At 52.1% G+C, this 18,852-nt stretch overlaps 1 protein-coding gene across 2 annotated transcripts in view; it reads left to right on the top strand.

The window, feature by feature from the left end:
• The first annotated feature begins 2,143 nt into the window (after positions 1–2,143).
• The window catches only part of ak5 (adenylate kinase 5), a 105,844-nt gene continuing 89,135 nt past the window's right edge, over positions 2,144–18,852 (top strand). Inside the window, exon 1 of one of the 2 annotated variants that reach the window (XM_038793758.1) lies at positions 2,144–2,502. In XM_038793758.1, the coding sequence (XP_038649686.1) occupies positions 2,443–2,502 (60 nt within the window). In that variant the 5' untranslated portion in view covers positions 2,144–2,442. The remainder of the gene's footprint in view (positions 2,503–18,852) is intronic. The other variant, XM_038793757.1, reaches the window with a different exon arrangement.

Below are 18,852 nucleotides of genomic sequence, written 5' to 3'. Positions count from 1 at the left end.
GGCCATGATAAATTGCCCTTAGTGTCCAAAATTGCCCTTAGTGTTGGGTGGGGTTACTGGGTTATGGGGATAGGGTGGCGATGTTGACCTTGGGTAGGGTGCTCTTTCAATGAGCCGGTGCAGACTCGATGGGCCGAATGGCTTCCTTCTGCACTGAAAATTCTATGATTAAAGCCACAGTTTACTTCTACTCGTGTCTTGAGTGAATTGATGGTCGCATCACTTGGGCGTCCACGGAACATTAAAAGTCAGGTATGGAGAATAATCAAAAAAGGCTAATGGAGTCTTAGCCTTTCTATTTGGAGCAACAGAATGAAAGGGGGGGGGGATTGGGGTGGTAGAGGTCACGCTCAGCTATGAGAAGCCCTGTTTAAACCCAACTGTATTACTGTGAGCACTGTGAGCTCCCACACCTTTGGAAGGATCTTCTGTCCTTGGCCGGTATGCAGTGTAGATCTACAAAAATGATACCGGCGCTCCAAGGGGTAAATTACTAGTTTTAGATTCCCCGGAATCTAGAAGATTTGATTCAAGTTTTCAAGGGGACCAGGTAGGTTCATAGAACGTACAGTGCAGAAGGAGGCCATTCGACCCATCGAGTCTGCACCGACTCTTGGAAAGAGCAGCCTCCCCAAGCCCACACCTCCACCCATCCCTGTCACCCAGTAACCCCACCAAACCTTTTGGACACCAAGGGGCAATTTAGTATCATCATGGAATCATAGAATTTACAGTGCAGAAGGAGGCCATTTGGCCCATCAGGTCTGCACCGGCCCTTGGAAGAGAACCCTACTCAAGCCCATGCCTCCACCCTATCCCCGTAACCCAGTAGCCCCACTTAATATTTTTGGACACTAAGGGGCAATTTAGCCTAATCCACCTAACCGCCGCATCTTTGGACTGTGGGAGGAAACTGGAGCACCCGGAGGAAACCCACGCAGACACGGGGAGAATGTGCAAACTCCACACAGTCACTTGAGGCCGGAATTGGACCTGGGTCCCCAGAGCCGTGAGGCAGCGGCGCTAACCATTGTGCCACCCTGCCCTCAATAAAGAGAATCTATTTCTTCTGGTTAGGAAGTCTAAGACCAGGGGACAGAGTCTAAAAATTAGAACCAGTCCTTTTGGGAATACAATTAGGAGAGGTTTCTACAAAAAGGTGGTAGAAATTTGAAATATTGTTCCGCACAAACCAGGGGCTGGTTTAGCTCACTGGGCTAAATTGTTGGCTTTTAAAGCAGGCCAGCAGCACGGTTCGATTCCCGTACCAGCCTCCCCGGACAGGCGCCAGAATGTGGCGACTAGGGGCTTTTCACAGTAACTTCATTGAAGCCTACTCGTCACAATAAGCGATTTTCATTTCATTTCACATGGTAATTGATGGTAGTTCAATTAGAACATAGAACAGTACAGTACATGCCCTTCGGCCCACAATGTTGTGCCGACCATTTATCCTAATCTAAGATCAACCTAACCTACACCCCTTCAATTTACTGCTGTCCATGTGCCTGTCCAAGAGTCACTTAAATGTCCCCAATGACTCTGACTCCAGCACCTCTGCTGGCAGTGCATTCCACACACCCACCACTCTCTGTGTAAAGAACCGACATCTGACATCTCCCCTATACCTTCCTCCAATCACCTTAAAATTATGTCCACTGATGACAGCCATTGCCACCCTGGGGAAAAGTCTCTGGCTATCCACTCTATCCATGCCTCTCATCACCTTGTACACCTCTATCAAGTCACCTCTCTTCCTTCTTCGCTCCAGTGAGAAAAGCCCTAACTCCCTCAACCTTTCTTCATAAGACATGAAGAATGTCAATGTTATTGTTCATGTTAAAACTGGGCTTGACAGTCTTTTATTAACATAGGTATTTGGGGTCACGGAGTTACTTCACAGATCAGGCACTAAATGGTCAGCTCCTGTTCCTATTAAAGGAGTTATATAAATGCATGTTGTTGTGCAAAACAATTTTGGGTCAACACAGAATATCAGACTGGGGGAGTAATTAATCTGCAATCAAATCCTGTGAATAATCTGTAATTGAATATCCCTGGGCAATGTTGACCATTGGTGAAAGAAGATTTCATATTTTGACTTTTAAAAATGAGCTTTTGTCCAATATCATCAGCAGAATTGCTGACGTGCTACCATCTCGGCACGTTTACATTGTGTCTCGTTTAAAGGGAGCTCGGTCCCACCTATTAACCGGCATGAAAGCGTCAGGGTCAGGAGCTGACACAAGGCGAGGGAGAGAGAATTGAAGAGGCGGTTCTTTCACTCACACGGTGAAGACTGTGGGAGAGAGGGGAGTAGTATAAAAGGATGTGCAGAAACAGCCGGGAGAGCACATCAGGGAGGAGGAAGCTGTCAGGTTGGGAAGGGTGAACAGCACACAGCACACAGAGGGCAAGGCAGCGACCCATCTGCAGGCGACGATGAACACAGCCGAGGCGAAGGACTACCTGTCCAACAGGCAGATCCCCCAGCTGTTTGAGGTGAGTTGGAGAATGTGGGGGGGGGGGGGGGGGGGGGGGGGCAGAGAGAGGAGCCGGGGACCAGTTCCTGCTGTTAGCAAAAACAAAACTAAAAGCCTTCCAAAATTTAAAAGTTCTGTCTCCAATGAGCATTCAAACTGAACATCTGGAGCGGTTTAGAAATGATCTCTTCTATTTGGGGAAACGTGTTGTTACTTTGCTAATTTCGGGGAGATCCGCTTATTTCATCAACAGTTGCAAATAAGTAAGTTCTTCCATCGCGATTTTGTATCTAACGCCGTTCACAGCACACGAGTTTGTTTCAGTTTTGACAGTGGGAAACTGCACCAGATTCTGAAAGATTTTTTTTGGGGGGGGGGGGGGTTTGGGGTGGGAGTGGAGTTCCACCAATCATTCTCAAACTTTTTTTGGTTGAAGGGCTACTTTTCAAATGAATGAGTCATCACCCCCCCCCCCCCCCCCCATAATACTTAACACATAATACCCATAATATGAAATTGCTTTGCAAGGACGAGTAATTACTTAGAGTAGCCATTTGGCAACCATTTCACTGATGCAGCCAGTGATCAGACAGATGTAAGCCAGTGAGGATAAGTGTGCATGCCAACTGAGCTAGTTTTTAAATGTGGGTAGAGATTTACCTGTTAATGTCACCCAGATCCAATCGGGTCACATCCAACACAAGACACAAGAGCACTTATTGGCTGAGTCCGTATTAAGAGGTCCTGCCATTGCCAAGATAATTAACAGGCACAAGTCAGTTTAAAATGTAATCAATAAAGAAAAGCTTCCCACAGACACATGCATTCCTTCCAGATATTTTTAAATTAAAATGTTCACGTTTGTGCAATCCTTTTATTATTTTGTATTTTATTTTAACTGTGTTATGAATTCTGATTACTTATTTGTATTGCCATCACAACCTGACACCTGTCACCATGGTGATTATTTTTTCCCAGTAAGCGAATTATCTGCTGAGTACTCACTGCACGTGACATTCTCTGGATTATTTTCATTATTATTATTATTATTTTACCGACCTCTGCAGACCCAGCCTTTGTTTCTCAGTGTTATTTAACCATTCAGAGAAATGACATTGTTGAGAGGAGATGGAGGATGTGTGCAGTCAGATCAAAGGTTTTTCCAGAACATTGAAATGCCTGACCCGCACATGGCACCTACTGTGCCCGCTGGCACATGCATGGCTTTTCCTGCTGCTGAAGCCATTGCTGTGCACCCATCACCCGATGCTGTGCCACCCTATCTACCACTGGCCCAGGCACCTGCCACCTCTTGTTTGCTGTCCCCCTCCCACTTGTCACCCACCCGGTGCCTCTTGCGCGTTGCCCCTGTCCTGACACGTCACATGCCTTTCGCTTGAGCCCCAATTTTCACCCTACTCCTGCACTTTGAGCTGAGGAAGCTGCCTTGTATATTGACCCGATGAAAGATACAGCGTAAAAGCTGCACATTGATCATTTCAAGTGTCAAAATAACTATCAATCTCCTATTCAATCAGAAAATCTCTGCTTTGCAGTCACATCTCGGAACAGTCAAATCAGGAACCATCACAATCCTGTGCAATAATGATCTGATGCAAAATCTGCTTGAATATTAACACTTTTATTGATCAGGACAATTGTGATTTTTTGTTTGTTTTTAGAGACGAGGATAGACTTTGCAGTTCAAGTTGTAACTTTTTGTTCCAGCTGAGATTGATCTGCACCGTCTTTAATGAAGGTAGTTCCTGGGAGGTCCTCATGAAGGACCACCTGAGGGGGTTGCTGGCAGTGATCTCACAGGCTCTGTAGCTACCTGCGCGCCAAGTGGGCCTTCCGCATTTGCAGCATCAGCAAAGTCGGCCTTTCAGCTATTACAAAAATCAAACAAACCAGAGGTTAATATAGTCAGAAACGGCTGGCAGTGCTCAGCAGGACTAGCCGCACCCGTGGAGAGAGAAACAGAATTAACATTTCAGATCTCTGACCTCTCACCAGAACTGGAAAAAGTTAGAAATGTAATAGGTTTTTAAGCAAGGGGTGGGTGGGGGGAAAGGACAAAAGGAAGGTCTGTGATAGGGTGTGTGATGATAGGTAGACTATCATCTGTATATAATATTAGCAGATCATCACCATCTATATATGTACTGTAAGTTATATGTTTTACTGTTGTAGTTCTAGCATCCGACCAGTAGATGGTGTGAGTATGCAGGCACGTGACCCAGGGCAAGGTGTTTGTAAGGAGTTGATAGCAGTCGCATATTAGAGTAGCTCTGTAGTATCTGAGTATAAGTTAGTGTTAGACCATTATTTCCAACTGTATTAAACTTAGACATTATAATAATCCTTTAGAGTAGTGTTAGTGATAAATAGTTTTGTTGTAAAACAAAGTTTGATGTTCTTTGTTAACACTACCATATCAAAATTCAACATCAGCGTAATCAAATAACATTACAGGGTGGAGGACGGGAGAGATTAAACAACAAAAGATTTCATGGTACACGTCCAAAGGGACAAGGGAGTGGTAAAGATGTGCAGCTTAGGTGGGGTTACGGGGGATAGGGTGGGGGAGTGGGCCTAGGTAGGGTATTCTTTCAGGCAGCACGGTGGCACAGTGGTTAGCACTGCTGAATCACGGTGCCAAGGACCCAGGTTCGATCCCGGCCCCGGGTCACTGTCCATGTGGAGTTTGCACATTCCCCCCGTGTCTGCATGGGTCTCACCCCCACAACCTAACGATGTGCATGGCAGGTGGATTGGGCACGTCAAATTGCCCCTTAATTGGAAAAATAAATAATTGGGTGCTGAATTTGGGTGCATTTGAGTGCTATAGTGAGAGTTTGGTGACTGAAGGATATTAAGGGTTTATTTTTTATTTGTATCTAAAGTCTAGTCTCTCTTTTATTTAGTTAATTAACTTAAAAGTTGCTGTTTGGTTGAGAAGAAGGTGAATTTTCAATCAGTTTTAAACAAAGGTTCTACTAGTAACTACTTGCAGCTGGAGTTTGTTAATTAGTTAATTGGATTAGGCCGGTTTTCGGAGGCTAGAGTCACAGTATTAATCTGAGCTAGTTACAGTGCAGACTTTGTTTGCACTGAGTGCTGAATTTGGGTGCATTTGAGTGCTATAGTAAGAGTTTGGTGACTGAGGGAGTGCTGAATTTGGGTGCATTTGAGTGCCTATAGTGAGAGTTTGGTGACTGAGGGAGTGCTGAATTTGGGTGCATTTGAGTGCTAGAGTGAGAGTTTGGTGACTGAGGGAGTGCTGAATTTGGGTGCATTTGAGTAATATAGTGAGAGTTTGGTGACTGAAGGAGTTAGGTGAGGAGGGAGTAAGGTGCTCCTTACATTTCATTTCCTACATTTCCTGAAAGAGCGTGAAGGTAGCCAAGAGTTTACAGAGAGTACAGCTGACTGGAAGCAGAGTCGGAGGGCGGAGTTCCAGTTGGTCCACAGTGCAGCTGTATTCTGTAGGTAAGGGGATGGAGGCTAGGGCAGTTGCATGCTCCCCCTGTAGGATGTGGGTGGTGAGGGATACCACCGGTGTCCCCGCTGACTATACCTGCGGGAAGTGCACCCAACTCCAGCTCCTCAGAGACCGTGTTAGGGAGCTGGAGCTGGATGAACTTCAGATCATCCAGGAGGCAGAGGGGGTAATAGAGAAGATTCACAGGGAGGTAGCCACACACAAGGTACAGGACAAGAGTAGCTGGGTTACAGTCAGGGGAAAGAAAATGAACAGGCACACAGTGCAGGGATCCCTCATGGCCGTTCCCCTTCAAAACAAGTATACCGTTTTGGATGCTGTTGGGGGGGAATAACCTACCGGGGAAGGCCCTAGCAGCCAGGTCTCTGGCATGAGTCTGGCTCTGTGGCTCAGAAGGGAAGGGGAGAGAATAGAAAAGCAATAGTGATAGGAGACTCAATGGTTAGGGGAATAGATAGGAGATTCTGTGGTCGCGAGCAAAACTCCTGGAAGGTATGTTGCCTCCCAGGTGCCAGGGCCAGGGATGTCTCGGATCGTGATTTCAGGATCCTGAAGGGGGAGGGTGAGCAGCCAGAAGTCGTGGTGCACATTGGTAACAACGACATAGGTAGAGAAAAGGGTGTGGAGGTAATAAACGAGTTTAGGGAGTTAGGCTGGAAGTTAAAAGCCAGGACAGACAGAGTTTTAATCTCTGGTTTGTTGCCGGTGTCACATGATAGCGAGGCTAGGAATAAGGAGAGAGTGCAGTTGAACACGTGGCTGCAGGAATGGTGTAGAAGGGAGGGCTTCAGGTATTTGGATAATTGGAGCGCATTCTGGGGAAGGTGGGACCTGTAAAGCAGGGCGGGTTGCATCCGAACCAGAGGGGCACCAATATCCTGGGAGGGAGGTTTTCTAGTACTCTTCGGGAGAGTTTAATCTAATTTGGCAGGGGAATGGGAATCGGACCCTAAGTTAGCCGATGTTCAGGACACCAGAGCGTGTAGTGAGGCAGTGGGGAAGGTAACACTGACAAAGGAGAGTAATTGCAGGCACAGAGATGGGTTGAAGTGTGTATACATCAATGCAAGAAGAATCAGGAATAAGGTGGGTGAACTTAAGGCATGGATCGGTACTTGGGACTACGATGTGGTGGCCATCACGGAAACTTGGATAGAAGAGGGGCAGAAATGGTTGCTGGAGGTTCCTGGTTATAGATGTTTCAATAAAATTAGGGAGGGTGGTAAAAGTGGTGGGGGGGGGGGGGGGGGGGGGGGGGCGGGGTGGCATTATTAATTAGAGATAGTATAACAGCTGAAGAAAGGCAGTTCGAGGAGGATCTGCCTTCTGAGGTAGTATGGGTTGAAGTCAGAAATAAGAAAGGAGCAGTCACCTTGTTGGGAGTTTTCTATAGGCCCCCCAATAGCAGCAGAGATGTGGAGGAACAGATTGGGAAACAGATTTTGAAAAGGTGCAGAAGTCACAGGGTAGTAGTCATGGGTGACTTCAACAACCCAGATATTAAGTGGAAACTCTTTAGATCTGTGGTAAACCGCTGTTGCACCTCTATTAGGTGATGTATGGTAGGACCTGTACTACAGGTACATTGGTAGTCCCTGAGTATAAATATGTGTGTCCTCCATACTGCAGCCATTTCACCAGCTGCTGTGGGAGGCCACACATCTTAGAGCAATAAAGCCTCAGTTGTATCCAACTCAAGTCTTTGTGCAATTGATCGTGCATCAATTTATCGCTCTAAGATTTTCAAAAGATGGACCTCCGTATCAAACCGGATCGCCTGCAGCTGGATCCACAATCAAGTGACACCAAAAGGGACTTTCAGCACTGGCTAGCTTGTTTCAAGGCGTACATCAACTCAGCGCCCAGCCCTGTCTCGGAGGCTCAGAAAATACAGATCCTGTACTCAAGGTTGAGTTCCAACGTCTTTCCGCTGATCTAGGACGTGTCAAACTGCGCCGAAGCCATGACGCTTCTCAAAGAGAATTACGCTCAGAAGACGAACATGGTCTTCGCCAGGCACGTACTCGGCACTCGCTCTCAACTCCCTGGTGAGTCCATAGAAGACTTTTGGCGGGCCCTAATCCCACTCGTCCTGGACTGTGACTGTCAGGCCGTTACGGCCATGGAACATTCAAACCTCCTTATGCGGGACGCTTTTATTACGGGGATTGGGTCGGACCTCATACGCAGCGACTGTTAGAAGGGGCCACGTTCGATCTCGCAGAGACAGAGAAGCTAGCGCTCTCTATGACTGTCGCCTCGTGCAACATTAAGGCCTACACCCCCAGCCGCGTGGCCCACGCCTTCTACGCATCGTGGACCCCACAGACGGCCACCCCAGTGGGGGCCTTACCCAGCCAATACGCCTGCGCCACGCACCAGCCAGCGAACCCCGGGAGTCCCCGATGTTACTTTTGCGGCCAACAGAAACACCCCCGCCAATGCTGCCCGGCCCGCGCTGCCCTTTGTAAGGCTTACGGCCAGAAGGGGCACATTGTCACGGTGTGCCAGGCCCGTGGAGTCACCGCTATCGCCCCCACCCCCCCTCATTTACGGACAATGACGCCCCCACCTTTACCTCCCCGGACCACGCGCGGCCAGTGGGCGCCGCTATCTTCTCCCCCTCAGACCACGCGCGGCAAGTGGACGCCGCCATTTTCCCCTCCGAGCAACACGTGCGGCCCATGGGCGCGCCATCTTGTTCAACCCCCGCCACGTGCAGTCCATGGGCGCCGCCATTTTGTCCTCTTCAAGATCTTCAGGCGCCACCATCTTGTCTCCCCCCATGGCACATGGGCACCGCCAGCGTTCCAGGACCTGTGCCCCCCGGGCTCCCCATCATCCGACACCAGTGACGACCGACCATGACTCACCTCAGTGACCATCGACCAGTCTCATCCGCACAACCTGGCCACCACATCGACCAGCGTGAAAATCAACGGACATGTAACCTCTTGCCTGCTGGGCTCTGGGAGCACCGAAAGCTTCATCCACCCGGATACAGTAAGGCGCTGCTCCCTCGTGGTACACCCTGCCAACCAAAGAATCTCCCTGGCCTCCGGATCCCATTCCGTGGCGATCTGGGGTTCTCTGTACGGTCACACTCATGGTCCAGGGCGTAGAATTCAGCAGCTTCCGCCTCTGCGTCCTCCCTAACCTCTGCGCTGCCCTACTACTCAGCCTGGACTTCCAGTGCAACCTCCAGAGCCTAACCCTGAAATTCGGCGGGCCCCTATTACCCCTTACTGTGTGCGGCCTCGCAACCCTAAAGGTCGATCAGCCTTCCCTCTTTGCAAATCTAACCCTGGATTGCAAACCCGTCGCCACCAGGAGCAGACGGTACAGCACCCAGGACAGGACCTTCATCAGGTCCGATGTCCAGCAGCTGCTTCGGGAAGGCAGCATCGGGGCCAGCAACAGCCCCTGGAGAGCCCAGGTGGTAGTAGTTAAAACTGGGGCGAAACACAGAATGGTTGTGGACTACAGCCAGACCATCAATCGGCAGCTCGACGCGTACCCCTTCCCGCGCTTCTCTGATATGGTCAATCAGATTGCACAGTACCGGGTCTTCTCAATGGTAGACCTCAAATCCGCCTACCACCAGCTCCCCATTCGTAAATCGGACCGTCCATACACTGCCTTCAAGGCAGACGGCCGCCTCTATCACTTCCTCAGGGTTCCTTTCGGTGTCACCAATGGGGTCTCGGTCTTCAAAACGGAGATGGACCGAACGGTTGACCGGTACGGTTTGCGGGCCACCTTTCTGTACCTAGACAACGTCACCATCTGCGGCCACGATCAGCAGGACCACGATGCCAACCTTGCCAAATTTCTCCACACCGCCGCTCTCCTAAACCTCACCTATAACAAGGAGAAGTGCGTGTTTAGCACGACCCGCTTAGCCACCCTCGGCTATGTGGTCCAGAACGGAGTTCTGAGGCCTGATCCCGACCGCATGCGCCCCCTCATGGAGCTTCCCCTCCCTCACTGCCCCAAGGCCCTCAAACGCTGCCTGCGGTTCTTTTCGTACTACGCTCAGTGGGTCCCAAACTATGCGGACAAGGCCCGGCCACTCATACAGTCAACCCATTTTCCCCTGACGGCCGAGGCACAACAGGCCTTCGTCCGTATCAGAGCCGATATCGCCAAGGCCGGGATGCACGCAGTAGACAAGACACTGCCCTTTCTTTTTTTTTTAATAAACAATTTTATTGAGGTAGTTTTTGGCTTTATAAACAGTTACAGACATCATCAGAAAGGAAGCAAAAAAAGGCAAAAATGTGCAAACATCCACGTACTTTCAATACTTCCATCGTACCGTATTGCACAAGCCCGCTCCCCTCCCACCCGTACTACCCGCCATATTTTCCCTCCTACTCTACTCTACCCCCCCCCCTCCCCCCACCCCCCTGCTGACGCTCACTCTCCCGCAAAGAAGTCAATAAATGGTTGCCACCTCTGGGTGAACCCCTGCACAGATCCCCTCAAGGCGAACTTAATTTTTTCCATCCCCAGGAAACTTGACATGTCCGCAAGCCACCACTCAGTCTTCGGGGGCTTTGAGTCCCTCCACGCCAATAATATTCGTCGCCGGGCTATCAGGGAAGCAAAGGCCAGCACATCGGCCGCTTTCTCCCCCTGGACGCCCGGGTCTTCCGAAACCCCAAAAATTGCCACCCCTGGACTCATCACCACCCTTGTTTTTAGCACCTGGGACATGACCCCCGCAAATCCCTCCCAGTACCCCCTCAGCTCGGGGCATGCCCAAAACATGTGCACATGGTTCGCTGGTCCTCCCGCGCACCTAGCGCATTTGTCCTCTATCCCGAAAAATTTGCTCATCCGAGCCACCGTCATATGGGCCCGGTGAACAACCTTAAATTGGATCAGCCCGAGCCTTGCACATGTCGCGGTCGAGTTTACCCTACTCAGGGCCTCTGCCCACAGCCCTTCCTCCATTTCCCCGCCTAGCTCATCCTCCCATTTAAGTTTCAGTTCCTCTGTCTGGGACCCTTCCTCCCTCATGAGCACCTTATAAATACCCGAGACTCTACCCTCCCCTTCGTCCCTCCCAGAGACTATTCTGTCTAGGATCCCCATTGGCGGGAGGCGCGGGAAAGATGGGACCTGTCTACGAACAAAGTCCCGCAGCTGTAGGTATCTAAAATCATTTCCCCTTACCAACCCAAATTTCTCCTCCAAGCTCCTCAAACTCGCGAAGCTCCCTTCCAGGAACATATCACCCACCCTTCCCGCCCCTGCTCGCCGCCATACTCGGAACCCCCCATCCATACTGCCGGGGGCAAACCGATGGTTGTCGCAGATTGGCGCCCAGACAGACGCCCCCATCTCCCCCACATGCCTCCTCCACTGGCCCCATATCCGCAGGGTCGCCACCACTACCGGGCTGGTGGTGTACTTGGCCGGCGGCAGCGGTAGAGGAGCCGTGACCAGGGCTTCCAAACTGGAGCCCCTGCACGAAGCCGCCTCCACCCGCTCCCAAATAGACCCCGTACCCACCATCCACTTCCTTATCATAGCGATGTTGGCCGCCCAGTAATAATTGACCAGACTCGGCAACGCCAGCCCCCCCTCGCTACGGTTCCTCTCCAACATTGCCTTCTTCACCCGCGGAGACTTCCCCGCCCAGACAAAGCTCATGATCAGCCCGTTAACTCTTTTGAAGAAGGACTGTGGGATAAAGATCGGGAGGCACTGAAAAATAAACAAAAATCGAGGGAGGATTGTCATCTTTACAGTCTGCACCCTCCCTGCCAGCGACAGCGGGAGTGCATCCCATCTCCGAAACTCTCCCTTCATTTGCTCCACCACCCTGGCCAAATTTAACTTATGCAGCCTGCCCCAGTCTCGTGCCACCTGGATTCCCAAATACCGGAAATTTTCCTCAACTAACCTAAACGGTAGCCCTCTCAATCTGTTCTCCTGGCCCCTTGCCTGTACCACAAACATTTCACTCTTGACCGTATTTAATTTGTATCCTGAGAACTGGCCAAACTCCCTCAGCATTCCCAGTATAGTTCCCATCCCGGCCACTGGGTCCGACACGTACAGGAGCAGGTCGTCTGCATAAAGAGAAACCCTATGTTCAACCCCGCCCCTCACCATCCCCTTCCAACCCTCTGCGGCTCTCAGCGCAATCGCCAGCGGCTCTATGGCCAGCGCAAACAGCAGCGGGGAGAGCGGGCAGCCCTGCCTGGTCCCTCGGTACAACCTAAAGTACTCCGACACTTCCCTGTTGGTCCTGACGCTGGCCCTCGGGGCCTGATATAATAATTTGATCCAATCCACCAATCCCTCCCCGAACCCAAACCGTCCGAGCACCTCCCATAGATATTCCCACTCCACCCGGTCAAAGGCCTTCTCGGCGTCCATAGCCACCACTACCTCCACCTCTCTACCCGCCGGGGGCATCATTATCACATTGAGCAATCTCCTCAGATTGGCCGCCAGCTGCCTACCTTTCACGAACCCCGTTTGATCCTCCCCAATCACCTCCGGTACACAGTCCTCCATTCTACCCGCCAGTACCTTTGCCAGGAGCTTGGCATCTACATTAATCAGGGAGATTGGCCTGTAGGACCCGCACACCTCCGGGTCTTTACCCCGCTTTAATATCAGAGATATGGTGGCTTGAGACATCGTCGGCGGCAGGGTCCCTCTGTCCCTTGCCTCATTGAAAACCCTCGCCAAGACCGGGCCCACCAGCTCCGAGAACTTCCTATAAAACTCTACTGGGTATCCATCCGGCCCCGGGGACTTCCCCGACTGCATGGCCTTTAGGCCCCCCAATACCTCCTCTACTCTAATCGGGGCCCCCAGCTCTTCCACTCGCCCCCCCCCCAACTGTTGGGAATGTTAACCCATCCAGAAACCTTTTCATCCCCTCCGGTTCTTCTGGCGGCTCCGAAGTATACAGCTTACGATAGAAGTCCCGGAATACCCTATTCAATTCTGCCGGATCCTCCACTTTGTGCCCCCCCTCGTCCCTCACTCTACCTATTTCCCTGGCCGCCTCCCTCCTCCTAAGTTGCTGCGCTAACAGTCTGCTAGCCTTTTCCCCATACTTGTACACCACTCCCCTCGCCTTCCTAAGCTGTTCCACGGCCCTGCTCGTGGATAGTGCCCCCAGTTCCGCCTGTAGCCTCTGCCTCTCCCTGAGTAAAACCTCCCCCGGGGACTCCGCGTGCTCTTCATCTATCCGGCCCATTTCCCTGACCAATCTATCCATCTCTGCCCGGTCTGCCTTGGCTCTATGGGCCCCAATTGAAATCAGCTCCCCCCGCACTACTGCCTTTAGCGCCTCCCCCACGGTCGCCGCTGAGACCTCCCCAGTGTCATTCACCTGCAGGTAATTTTTTATACATTTCCGAAGCCTCTCGCAGATCCCCTCCTCCGACAGCAGTCCCACATCTAGCCTCCATTGCGGGCGTTGATAACTCGCTCCCCCGAACTGCAGGTCCACCCAATGCGGGGCATGGTCTGAAATGGTGATTGCTGAGTATTCCGTGTTCTTTACCTCCCCCTACAGTCCCTGCTTAGCACAAAGAAATCTATCCTGGAATATACTTTGTGGACGTGCGAGTAAAACGAGTAGCCCCTTCCTGTTGGCTGTCCCTCCCTCCAGGGGTCCACTGCCCCCATTTGCTCCATAAACCCTTTCAGCTCCCTTGCCATTGCTGAGAGTCTACCCGTTCTGGGACACGACCGATCCAAAGTCGGGTCAAGGACCATGTTAAAGTCCCCTCCCATTATTAGCCTGCGAGAATCCAAGTCCGGGATCTTCCCCAGCACTCTTTTAATGAAGTCCACGTCATCCCAGTTCGGGGCATATATATTCACCAGCACCACTCTTCTCCCCTCCAGCCTGCCCCGTACCATCAGGTATCTGCCCCCCCTGTCTGCGGATATGCCCTCTGCCTCAAATTGCACACGCTTGTTGATCATGATTGCCACCCCTCTGGACTTCGAGTCCAGGTCCGAGTGGAAGACCTGGCTAATCCAGCCCTTCCTTAGCCTGGTCTGGTCTGACACTTTCAGATGTGTCTCCTGCAACATAATTACGTCCGCCCTCAGGGCCCGCAAGTGCGCGAACACCCGCGCCCTCTTAACCGGCCCATTCAGTCCCTTGACGTTCCAGGTGATCAGCCTGGTCGGGGGGCACATCCCACCCCCCCCACCCCGCCGGTCAGCCATAGCCTTTCTCGGGCCGGCCCCTGACCCGTGCATCGCGCCCTTCCTGGCCCGCCCTATAGCTGCCTCCACCCTCGACCTCCTTTCCAGTGCCTATTTCAAGTCCCTCTCCCGTCAGCAGAACAACCCCCCCCTCCCCTAACCCCATCTCCCGATACCCCCACCCCTGCCATCTACTGGCTATAGCTTTCCCCCCCATCTGACTTCCTTGACTAGCCAATCTGCTAGCCCGGTGACTCAACACTCCGGCGCCTTCCTGTCCCATTCCCCTTGTTTCCCCGCCCTCCTCCCCACCCACTGGGGCAAGCCGGCTCCAGTGTCTTCCGCGAGCTGCACAAAAAGCCCAAACAGAAAAAAAAAGGGAAAAAACATAGAAAAAAGAGAAAAAGCACATAAATGTCCATGAACAAAGGAAAGAGTCTCAAATGTTCCACTTGGCCCCATTGGCCCAGCAAACCGTTGAGCAGCAGTCCAGGCACATTCGGCGTTCCTCCCCACAGAAATCCTCGGGCCCTAACTCGCGTCCTTGGGGCCTCCTTTCGGGACCAGCCCCAGGTCCCTCACAAAATCCATCGCTTCTTCGGGCTCGGAAAAGTAGTGGTGTTGACCCTGGTGCGTGACCCATAGCCGAGCTGGGAACAGCAGACCAAACTTCACGTGCTTCTTGAACAGCACCTCCTTGGCATTCTTAAAGGCTGCTCACCGCCGAGCCACCTCCTGGCTTAGGTCCTGATAGATGCGGAGCACACTGTTGTTCCACGTGCTGCTCCTGGCGCTCTTTGCCCACTGCAGCACCCGCTCCTTGTCCACGAACCTGTGGAACCTAATCACCATCGGGCGGGGGGGTCCGCCCGGCCGCCCCTGCCTTGCCTGCACTCTGTGTGCCCCCTCCAGCTCCAGCGGTCGCGGAAAGGCTTCGGCCCCCATCAGCTGCTTCAGCAGGTCTGCTACAAACGCTGCAGCATCAGCTCCCTCAGCCCCCTCCGGGAGGCCGACCATCCTCAGATTGTTCCTGCGGACTCTATTCTCCAGCTCCTCCACTCTGTCCAGCAGTCTTCTCTGCCGCTCTTTCAGGCCGTCCACTTCTAGCGCTGCAACCGTCTGTGCATCCGCCTGCTCCTCCACCGCCTCTCCCAGCTCCTTAACTTTAACATCCTGGGCGTCCAGCCTCTGGTTCAGCTGATCCACCGCTTTCTGGATTGGGTCCAAGCTGTCCCGCTTCAGCGCTTCAAAACTGGACTTCATTACCTGGAGCATGTTATCCAGCGCCAGCTGGATTGCTGAGTCCGGGGTCCGTGTTTCCACCATCTTAGGTCCCAGGTAATTTTCTTCCGGTCCTTGTCTCTGTCCCTTTTTCTCCTTCTTCTTCTGCCTTCTGGACTCTCGCTGTTCCATATGCCGCAGCCCGCTCCTCAGCGCCTCCGCTGCCGCTTTCCTTCGCCCAGCTCCTTCAATTTTACCTCCTGGGCATCTGAAGTGGGTCCAAGCTGTCCCTCCTCAGCAACTCCAAACTTTTTCTTTTTCCCTTTGTCCTGGAGGAAGGAAGGTCCGTGGGTCCGCCATCTTACCCTGCAGGTCAGCTTCCTCCTTCTCTCTCTCTCTCCTTCTTCCTCACCTGCTGGCCTCCCACACTTACATCATCTGCAGCCCGCTCTCCTCCTCTGTTCCAGGCAGCCTTTCTGCCGCCTCCGTAGTCCCGCTATCGCGGGGAAACAGCTGTTCCAGCCGGCCGGAGTGAGAGCCCACCGAATGTGCGGCTCACTCGGACATCGCCGCCACCGGAAGTCCAAGACACTGCCCTTTCAAGTAGAGAGCGAAGCATCAGACGTCGCCCTAGCCGCCACCCTCAATCAGACAGGCAGGCCCGTGGCATTCTTTTCCCGCACCCTTCATGCCTCTGAAATTCGGCATTCATCGTCGAAAAAGAGGCCCAAGCTATCGTTGAAGCTGTGCGGCATTGGAGGCATTACCTGGCCGGCAGGAGATTCACTCTCCTCACTGACCAATGATCGGTAGCCTTCATGTTCAACAACGCGCAGCGGGGCAAAATCAAAAATGATAAGATCTTGAGGTGGAGGATCGAGCTCTCCACCTACAATGACAAGATTTTGTATCGCCCTGGCAAGCTCAACGTGCCCTCAGACCTATCCCGAGGTACATGTGCCAGCGCACAAGTAGACCCACTCCGGACCCTGCACGACAGCCTTTGTCACCCGGGAGTAACACGTTTGTACCATTTCATAAAGGCCCGCAATCTGCCCTACTCCATCGAGGAAGTACGGACAGTCACCAGGGACTGCCAGGTCTGTGCGGAGTGCAAGCCACACTTATACCGGCCGGACTGTGCGCACCCGGTGAAGGCCTCCCGCCCCTTTGAGCGCCTCAGTGTGGATTTCAAAGGGCCCCTTCCCTCCACCGACCGTAACACGTATTTTCTCAGCATGGTCAATGAGTACTCCAGATTCCCCTTCGCCATCTCATGCCCCGACATGACGTCTGCCACCGTCATCAAAGCCCTCAACACGATCTTCGCTCTGTTCGGTTTCCCCGCCTACATCCACAGTGACAGGGGATCCTCATTGATGAGTGATGAGCTGTGTCAGTTCCTGCTCAGCAGAGGTATCGCCTCCAGCAGAACGACAAGCTACAACCCCCGGGGAAACGGGCAGGTGGAGAGGGAGGATGGGACGATATGGAGGGCCGTCCAACTTGCCCTACAGTCCAGGAAACTCCCGGCCTCCCGCTGGCAGGAGGTCCTCCCTGATGCACTACACTCCATTCGGTCACTACTGTGCACCGCCACTAACAATACACCCCATGAACGTCTTTTCCAGGATGTCCACATCCAGGGTGTTGCTCCTGACTTGGCTCATAGCTCCAGGACCCGTCCTGCTCTGTAGGCACGTCCGACTCCACAAGGCGGACCCGTTGATGGAGAGGGTGCAATTGCTCCATGCAAACCCCCAGTATGCCTACGTGGCATACCTCGACTGCTGCCAGGATACTGTCTCCCTCAGGGACCTGGCACCAGCAGGTTCCACACACACACACACACACCCCTCCAGCCCGGTGCCACCCTCCCCTCCCCTGGCGCACCCAGCAGCACCCCCCCCCCCCCCCACCCCCCCCCTTCCAGGACCATCCGACCTCCCCCTGCCCATGCCCGAGGATGAAGAGGATTCCGGCACACTCCCGGAGGCTCCGGACATCAGACCAGCATCGGCATCACCGCCACCACTACGTCGCTCCCAGCGGCACATCAAGGCCCCAGACCGGTTAAACCTCTAACAGGTCCACTGGACTTCAAAAGACACTTCTTTTTTCTCTATCGAATATTGCAAATGTAAAAACCATTTGCTGTATATAGTTCTCCACCACCCCGTTGGAATCAATTTTAACAGGGGGTGAATGTGGTAAACCACTGTTGCACCTCTATTAGAGGATGTATGGTAGGACCTGTACTACAGGTACATTGGTATATGCGTGTCCTCCATGCTGCAGCCATTTTGCCAGCTGCTGTGGGAGGCCACACATCTTAGAGCAATAAAGCCTCAGTTGTATCCAACTCAAGTCTTTGTCATCATGCATCAAGATCAAATAGTTTGGATGGGGTGGTGTTTGTGCAGTGTGTCCAGGAAGCTTTTCTAACGCAGTATGTAGATTGTCCAACCAGAGGGGACGCCATATTGGATTTGGTACTTGGTAATGAACCAGGGCAAGTGATAGATTTGTTAGTGGGGGAGCATTTTGGAGATACTGACCACAGTTCTGTGACTTTCATTTTAGTAATGGAGAGGGATAGGTGCGTGCAACAGGGCAAGGTTTACAATTGGAGGAAGGGTAAATACGATGCTGTCAGACAAGAACTGAAGTGCATAAGTTGGCTGTCAGGGAAGGACGCAATTGAAATGTGGAACTTGTTCAAGGAACAGATACTACGTGTCCTTGATATGTATGTCCCTGTCAGGCAGGGAAGAGATGGTCGAGTATGGGAACCATGGTTGACAAGAGAGGTTGAATGTCTTGTTAAGAGGAAGAAGGCTACTTATGTAAGGCTGAGGAAACACGGTTCAGACAGGGTGCTGGAGGGACACAAGATGGCCAGGGGGGAACTGAAGAAAGGAATTAGGAAAGCCAAGAGAGGGCATGAAAAATCTTTGGCCGGTAGAATCAAGGAAAACCCCAAAGCCTTTTACACATGTGTGAGAAATATGAGAATGACTAGAGCGAGGGTAGGTCCGATCAAGTACAGTAGCGGGAGATTGTGTATTGAGTCTGAAGAGATAGGAGAGGTCTTGAACGAGTATTTCTCTTCAGTATTTACGAATGAGAGGGGCCATATTGTTGGAGAGGACAGTGTGAAACAGACTGGTAAACTCGGGGAGATACTTGTTAGGAAGGAAGATGTGTTGGGCATTTTGAAAAACCTGAGGATAGACAAGTCCCCCAGGCCTGATGGGATATATCCAAGGATTCTATGGGAAGCAAGAGATGAAATTGCAGAGCCGTTGGCAATGATCTTTTCGTCCTCGCTGTCAACAGGGGTGGTACCAGAGGATTGGAGAGTGGTGAATGTTGTGCCCCTGTTCAAAAAAGGGATAGGGATAACCTTGGGAATTACAGGCCAGTTAGTCTTACTTTGGTGGTAGGCAA

The sequence above is a fragment of the Scyliorhinus canicula genome, chromosome 4 (assembly GCF_902713615.1).
Source record: "Scyliorhinus canicula chromosome 4, sScyCan1.1, whole genome shotgun sequence".
Classification (NCBI taxonomy): Eukaryota; Metazoa; Chordata; class Chondrichthyes; order Carcharhiniformes; family Scyliorhinidae; genus Scyliorhinus; species Scyliorhinus canicula.
Note: the sequence above shows the minus strand (reverse complement) of the source record. Positions and strands in the feature narration are given on the sequence as shown.